The sequence below is a fragment of the Mizuhopecten yessoensis genome, unplaced genomic scaffold (assembly GCF_002113885.1).
Source record: "Mizuhopecten yessoensis strain PY_sf001 unplaced genomic scaffold, ASM211388v2 scaffold7497, whole genome shotgun sequence".
Lineage (NCBI taxonomy): Eukaryota > Metazoa > Mollusca > Bivalvia > Pectinida > Pectinidae > Mizuhopecten > Mizuhopecten yessoensis.
This window is the reverse complement of record NW_018407077.1, coordinates 2818-11172: the sequence shown is the minus strand read 5'-3', so window position 1 is coordinate 11172 and position 8355 is coordinate 2818. Positions and strand designations below refer to the sequence as shown.

At 39.6% G+C, this 8355-nt stretch overlaps 1 protein-coding gene across 1 annotated transcript; it reads left to right on the top strand.

Annotated features, from left to right (window-relative positions):
• The first annotated feature begins 313 nt into the window (after window positions 1-313).
• On the top strand, window positions 314-2631 carry LOC110453769. The gene is made up of 2 exons (XM_021502904.1): window positions 314-529; window positions 1494-2631. The coding sequence occupies exons 1-2, from the start codon at window positions 376-378 to the stop codon at window positions 2141-2143; spliced, it is 804 nt and encodes a 267-aa protein (XP_021358579.1). The 5' UTR covers window positions 314-375; the 3' UTR covers window positions 2144-2631.
• Window positions 2632-8355: the final 5724 nt, after the last annotated feature.

Genomic DNA, 8355 nt, shown 5'->3' with positions numbered 1-8355 from the left:
GTTAACATTAGTCTTATTAGTTATATTATTATATTATAGGGCTATGGACGCAGTTCGACCGGCGTCATTTAACCGTTAGAAATTGGTTACGTTAGGCTGTTCCAGGAGTCTCGCGTTTGACGACACGCGCTTAAATATCAAAAATATAAGATAATATCCACATGAACATCAGGAATAACAATAAATGTAGAATGTAAATAAATGTATTGAAGTATACTTAACAATTTTCATGACGGGTTGAACACTGAAAATGACCTGTTCACTACTTATATATAAACTATATACCAACACCTACAAAATAATCAGCAGTAAAATAACTTCCGATATGTTCTCTCTATAGTTGAAGAAGACCGTCCTTATCAGTTTAGAAAACAGATGGACAATACCCATGACGCAAGAATAATTGACGTGTGGACGCGTGCAAGAAACGCTGTTGGACGCATCAGAGGGCCACAATACACCGGAACAGGGATAAGAGTTGGTACCAAGTACATTCTCACTGCCTATCATGTCGCAAAAGACATAACAAGTAAGTTAATAAGAAAGATGATTCTACTCCGATATTTACAGACTTAAATAAACTTCCCTTGTCAAGGCATTGCCTATATATTGGCAACTTATTTTGAGGAATTGCGTTTATAGTTCCTAGATGGCAACATTTGTAAAGTGAAGTCTTCGCAATGAAAATGTCCTGCAGTTTTCTTTATATTTCTGTTATCAATTAATCAACTTCGAGCTACCATAGCTTTGTACAAATGCATTGTAACGTGTGCATTTCGTGGAATACTTCTTGAGCTAAGCTTTACAAAAGTGATAATAGTAATAAGACAGTTTAACTTATTGGTATCCTTTCCGTACCATATGTTTCAGTATTATTGGACTTCTATACCTATCGGTTATTTTATCGGAACAAGATAAAAAAAAAAAAAAACATTAAATAAGATTTGAAGTGTGCCTTTCAAATCAATGATATTTTCTAACTTCCACTGACAAATTTTGTTTTGTCCATTACTACGCTCCTAAATGTTATAATTTATACTATTTTTTTTATATCTGATCATTTTTGTACGTCTTCTTGTAAAATGCATTATGAATGCAAAGTATAAAATTTACATTAATATTCATGTTTAAATAAATCAATATACCCAAGCACTATCTGTTATGGTATGCTATCTGGAACAGATATTATAATCTGGTGTTAAGACATATAGTGTTCCTGTTAGTTTAAATTTCTTAAGTTTTTAAAATAAATTAGAGACAGAAACAAGTGTTAATGCACTTATATACATCTGTTACCTTTCATCGTACCCAACATTAACAGCTATGACTTAGGGATAGTGACGTGAATAGGGATACATTACAGAGGAAGTTAGAAGAGAGTTGGGGGACATGCAGTATAACATATGGTACATGTACAAAATATGTTATATTCAGGAATTCAGTACAAAATTGTCGTGTTAGATATACGTCAATGGAATTATATTTCTTTCCAGAAGAAAACATAGGTGACACTGAAGACTGGTCAAAGCTAGGCTCCAAACATGTCTGGATAGAGTTCCATTTTCCAAAAACAAACGGTGAACAATTTCATTTTAAACCTGAGCGGCCAGTATACGACGAGAAACTTGATTTCGCAATTTTGGAATTGGACTCTGGAGAATCTGAAATCCCTCAACCAATAAGAAAATTTGGTAAACCAGACTACAAGCAAGTATTTGCATTGCTTGGCCACCCAACAAAACCGAATAGTGAAATAATGCAATTCGATTCTAATATTGAACTTTTTGATCTGGATGCTGATAAGAACAGCAATCGACGTGGTTATATGATCGCAAATGACGAAGTAAAGCCTGGGTATGAGGGAATCTGGGATAAAGGGAAAGTTCTGTTCGATTGTTGGGTCCAGCATGCAGCGTCTGGGTCACCCGGAATCGTTATGGGAAACAATGACGAAGAACCGATTTGCACTTTGATGTTGGCGAGAGGATTCCCGGTACAGGCATTCTCAGAGGGTGTCAATACCCAACACGAAGAAATGATTGAGCAAGGTGTAACAATGGAGGAGATTGCTAACAAAATCAACAGTCTGGGAAATAGCGCCAAACGTCTGAAGATAGACATATTTGGTGAAAATTTTCCGTAACACTGAATAAAGAATGTGGACTTTCTAGTGCCTTTTTCATTGGGTGTCACGTGACCACAATTTGTGACACCCAAATCAGATCAAAGGTGCACTACGCCAGTAATCATGAGTTGAGGAAGTTTTCGATAACTGTGATTTTTGTATTTTTCTTTGAATCAATACGCTATCGTAATTTCCCTAACAACTGAAACTGCAAAAAGCATAGTACAGTAAAAAGTTACATAGGAAACATAATCTTTTAGAAATCGTAACATTTATTTTTGATAAATTCCTTTTTTAAATCCCGTTTACAATGAAAAAATGTAGATTTTTTGTATGGGTCCATATTTACATTTGTAAATTTGGACAAAGCATAGTTTGGACTTTAAGTAGAATCGGGATACAAAATTGTAGCTGTACGAGCGAGTTTGATGTTCTAGTGGCAGCTATATATGTTGTATCGATGTCATTACGTTTGATTTGTAAATAAAGTTCATCTATATATTTTACACCTTCTGCTTAATGATTCAATTCATACAAGGAACGGAACAAGTCAATTCGAGCCTGGGTTGAACCAATCAATGAAAAGATAATATAGGAAGTATACAACATATAAAGTCTACGTCATGTATACGACTTTTACATGTGTATGTATGACTACAATGTACCTATTTGTTAAATGTTTTAATTATCATCTCATTTTGGAAACCCAGCATACTCAAGTTGTACACACATCACTCTGATCTTTTAGAATGTTTAACACTAAGCAGGCGTGCCATATGATAAATAGCATACAGACCAACCGGTAATGGTATACCAAACAATTGTTTTAATTTTCAACAAATCCTTTAAAAGATGTTACGACCAACCTAAATATCACCACTTGATAAGTCGCATTTAAAAAACGCTTGAGGTATGTAACTTCGATACATTGAAATTTATTTAGAAAAATGTCACTTTGCAATGTTAGCCTATAATAAATCAACAAGGCCAATATCTCAATAACAAGAGGCCCAGGGGGTCTGTATCACTCACCTGGATATCTAAGAAATCATGGCAAAATATTCCCCAAATAAGATCCCAGGGATAGGGCCAGACCCCAATGTTAATCCCTATAGCATATCTGTATTTGATTGTTCATGCCCAGCAATTGTATGTTTGGTTATGGGGTAGATATCCCAACTGTTTCCAAGTTGTGATTCACAGAAACTGGGTCCCTAGGGTTATGGCCAGACCCCGGGGTCAATTCTAATATCATGACTGCATTTGTCTCTTTATGCCAAGCAAATATATATAAAGTTTTGGGGTGGGGATCTCAACCGTTTCGAAGTTATAACCCAGGGGTTGAGTCTACAAGGGTGGGACAGAACCCAGGCCATCATGGAAGCATTTGTGTGTTCGTCTCTTTATACTCAGCAATTGTATATATGGTAAAAGGGTGGGAATCGCAACTGTTTCCAAGTTGTGACTCAAAGACAAGGTCCCTAGGGGTGTGGCCAGACCCAAGAGTCAATGCTTATATCATGATTGTGCAGCAATTGTATATTTAGTTTTGTGGTAGGGATATCAACCGTTTTAAAGTTATGACCCCGGGACTTAGTCTCTGAAGGTGGGGGCCAGACCCCAGAGCCATAATGGAAGCATATATGCATTCATCTCTTTACTCTCAGCAATTGTATATCTGGTTATATGGTGGGGATCTGAACCATTTTCAAGTTATAAACTATTTTGTATAAGGGGCCGGGGGTGGTCAGCTTGTCCATTTGTACGATTGTTAATTCTTACCACCTAGGGATGCTTCCAACAAATTATAGTTGATATCCTCAGCCCCCTGGAGGGTCAGCCCCACCATTTGTACTGTTTTAAATCGCCACTTCCTAGGGATGCTACCAGTCAAATATAATTGATATCCTTGCTAAGTTTCAGAGAAGAAGTTCCTTAAAGCAATATAAAGCCAAGTTACCATTTTTGATGATTGTCATAGTCTCCCAACAGCTCGCTTTCTCTCGTCTCCTTTGATTCCTAGGGCACTTAGCATTTTCCATTGATTGTGCGGAGAATCATCTGGCACCAATCTCAATCGGGGAAAGCCATGTTTTCCAAACGCAGCTTCTGCACTGGTATACGTTGCCTTCTTTCGCCCATATACCAACTGAAATAGTACAGCCAATTACTATTCACTTCTCGAGCTTCTGCCATGGTGTTGACATTTCAACACATCGAACCGCAGTTGAATGCCCCTGAAGTAACCATTGATGATCCCTTGAACATGGTCTGGGACGTGGTAGTGCTTCAGTGCGGTCTCGGTAAGCTTGTGTGGTATGTAACCATAAGCGTTGGCGAGGTCTAGCCTGACAACTGTGAGGTCGTTGTGGTTTACCTTAGCTTCTCTGATGATCTGACTGATGAATCCCGAAAAACCTGGTACTCATCCTTTCTGCACTGAGGTTTGGTTTGGTTTGGTTTAATTTTGTTTAACGTCCTATTAACAGCTAAGGTCATTTAAGGACGTGCCTCCATGTGTGTAGTGTATGCGTGCTTGCACGTGTGTGTACAGGAGACAGGGTATGTTGGTGATTGCCTACTTGTGATAGCGCGGATCTGATGCCGAATCTCACTGAAACACCATGTCGAAAGCACCCAGCACAGCATATCGCCTGGTCACATTATACTGACAACGGGTGACCCAGTTGTTGCCATTCCCCTTAATGCTAAACGTTAAGCAGGGAATACCAGCTACCATTTTAAGGACTTTGGTACGTCTCGGCCTGGGGCCTTGCCTTCCTCCCCTGAGTGAACGTTCAATATTCAAGCCAAAAGTGAGGTGTTGCCAAGCAAGGCGCTAGGATATAAAAGGTAGTTAGAAGTAGAAAGAAAGATAAAGATCCAAAATATTGCAATGGGCGCAGCAGACGTATTTTGTGTCAATGCACTGATTTGATGTCAAGTGAAGTTGTCATTCGTTTGGCCATCATATCAAAGAATAGTTTCCCCTCCACGTTGAGTAAGGTTCTGAATTGTGCAATGTTCTTTTAACTCTTTGCCTTTGATGAAAATATTCCCTCTGCCTGTTGCCAACAATCTGTTACTTTGTCTTTCCTCCAAACCACTTTCGGTAGATTCCAAAGTCGTCGTAGAAGCTTTAAACTCATTGTATATACCTTATAGGAAATATCATTTGGTCCTGGTGTTGACACTGTTCTTGCCTTCTTCACCACTTCGATTACCTCTTTCAGACTAGGTTCCTTGTTGTTAAGTGGAGAGGTTGGCTGTGCGTTTTTATCAGGAACTGAGTGATTTCTTCCATGCATCTCTCTATCTCGTCTGATTTCTCTTTATGCATCTCTCTATCTCGTCTGATTTCTCTTTATCTAGCAGATGTTTGGAAAACTTGAATGAATTTGATATGAACTCAACTCGACGCTTGGCGCTTTTCTTCCTCTTGTCACGCAGCTGCTCTGCTTTGCAGAGGCATATTAGGTATGCCCTCTGGGTATTTTTTAATTGCTGCAGCATTGACTTTTCTTCTTCCCTAGGCTCTCTTTATCTATCTCAAGAACTTCAGTTCACACATGTGTCCTTGATCTGCCTTTGCCTTCTGTTTGATCTGTCCAAATATGTTTATCCCAACAGAGGGCATGTGCGTTAACCCAATAAGTTGTGAGTGCGGCAAGGTTCTGTTCTAAGTCTCCTTTTGATATGGTAATAGGTGTGCAACAAGGTTCTGTCGTTGGTCCACAGTTGATAGATGTAAAGACAAACACAGTAGAATGCACCTTTAAATATTACAATTTGCCAAAAACATAAATTACACTGTATCCGACACTCTCCGGGCGCTGGAACCGCAGTGCTTATCAAGCACTACTGCTCAGTGGTTAACCTCCCTCTTGATCGTCAGCCAGCTTGATGCTCTCCCTGCTGATTGTCCAAGTCTCCCAACAGCTCGCTTTCTCCCGCCTTCTTTGATCCTGAGGGTACTTAGCTCGGCGTACTTGGCCTACTTGCGTCCATATGCCATGGCGCACCTCGATTCCCATGGAACAGTGAGTTATGTGGTCACCAGCTTCTTGTCTTTAGCAGACCATATCACAATGTCTGGCTTCTGTGTGGTCTGGACAATCTCTGGGAAGACCAACCTCTCAGTAGATGTAAAACAAGGGTATTAAACCTCAATCCGATTGAGGCAGATTGAGGATCGATTAGGGCAGATTGAGGTTGGATTGCGGCAGATTGAGGCAGATGCGGCAGAATGAGGTTTGATTGAGGCAGAGTGAGGTTCGATTGAGGCAGATTGAGGTTCGATTGAAGCAGATTGACGCAGATTGAGACCGATTGATTTTCAATTGAGGCATACTGTTGTTCGATTGAAGTTCGATTGAGGTTCGATTGAGGCAGATTGAGGTTCGATTGAGTCTCGATTGAGGCAGATTGAGGCAGATTGAGGCTAAATTGAGGCAGATTCAGGCAGATTGAGGTTCGATTGAGGCAGATTGAGACAGATTGAGGTAGATTGAGGTTGGATTGCGGCAGATTGAGGCAGATTGCGGCAGAATGAGGTTCGATTGAGGCAGAGTGAGGTTCGATTGAGGTAGATTGAGGTTCGATTGAAGCAGATTGAGGCAGATTAAGACAGATTGTTTTTCGATTGAGGCATATTGTTGTTCGATTGAAGTTTGATTAAGGTTCGATTGAGGCAGATTGAGGTTCGATTGAGGCTCGATTGAGGCAGATTGAGGTTCGATTGAGGCAGATTGAGGCTAAATTGAGGCAGATTCAGGCAGATTCAGGTTTGATTGAGGCAGATTGAGGTTTGATTGAGGCAGATTAAGGCAGATTGAAGCTAGATTGAAGCTCGATTTAGGCAGATTGAGGTTAGATTGAGGCAGATTGAGGTTCGATTGAGGCAGATTGAGGTAGATTGAGGTTCAATTGAGGCAGATTGAGGCTCGATTGAGGCAAATTAAGGCAGATTGAGGTTCGATTGAGGCAGATTGAGGCAGATTAATGTTCGATTGAGGCAGATTGCGGTTCGATTAAGGCAGATTGAGGCTAAATTGAAGCAGATTCAGGCAGATTCAGGCTCGATTTAGGCAGATTGAGGTTCGATTGAGGCAGATTGAGGCAGATTGAGGCAGCTTGAGGTTCGATTAAGGCAGATTGATGTTCGATTGAGGCAGATTGAGGTTTGATTGAGGCAGATTAAGCCATCTAAGAATGTATTGTTCTATTTGGAGATGGAGCTATGTATCACGATACTGTAATTGTTTGTTATTCCCTTTATGAGAAAACATGTTTGGTGGATATCATATGTATTAGATACCATAACCCTATATGAGATGGTTACCTTTATGTGATACCATGATATCACGACCCTACATGGAGTTGTATTCACCTTAACAAGATATCATGATTCTATATTTGGTGGTTCGGAAATATGCAATAGATTGATGTGCGAGGCTTAAAAGCTTTCCTGAACAGGCTATTCACCATTCAGCACCCAGATGAGACGATTCACAACACTCAGCAATAAAAGATACAGCACCCCAAAGATAAAACTGATATTTTAGAGAAACAAAAAACAAGGAATTGTGTACCAAATTCCGTGAAAACAATTATCAGCAGTCCTATATAGGAGAAACTGAGAGGAAAGACATTCGATACACGTCTTAAAGAACACCGAAGGGCGTAGAGAAAATTAGCAAAACCCATTTTACCTGGACTATACGCAAAGCGTCCGCCATCCAGTACAATAATTTGGCATTAACAACTTACGCTAACGCTCAAAATCACATCGACGATTGGGACAATGCCAATATATAGTTCAAATTAAACACAAACGAGTCAAAGCAAAATCAGAACAAATGGGGCTAGATCTACACCATACCAGTAACTTATTCGATACAGCAAGTATATACTATACTCTCTATTAATAGGCGGAACGTCCCGGGTCGCGATCGAGTGACATATGAAATATACAATTTCGTCAAATCGTTGTACAGGTAAACAATACAAATTACTCACAGTCATAGATTGACAAAGATACCAGTCGGTCTTGAAACGTTGCGACACGTTTAATATGTACATTGTTTGTGTATAAAGCAAAACTTTGATATCAACGCAGTGAAATATTGACAAACAACATATACCCTCAAATATCCAGTCCAGTGAAATATCCTTGTATACCTCGATGTCATATAATGTCAAATTACCAACGTGGGGAATTTTTTGTATTT

What these genes read in the sequence shown, in the direction of transcription:
- LOC110453769 (XM_021502904.1), top strand. Translation starts at nt 376, where the DNA reads ATGGACAATACCCATGACGCAAGAATAATTGACGTGTGGACGCGTGCA. An exon ending in TGTCGCAAAAGACATAACAA is followed by an intron (nt 530 to 1,493) that starts GTAAGTTAATAA and finishes ATTTCTTTCCAG; the next exon opens with AAGAAAACATAGGTGACACT.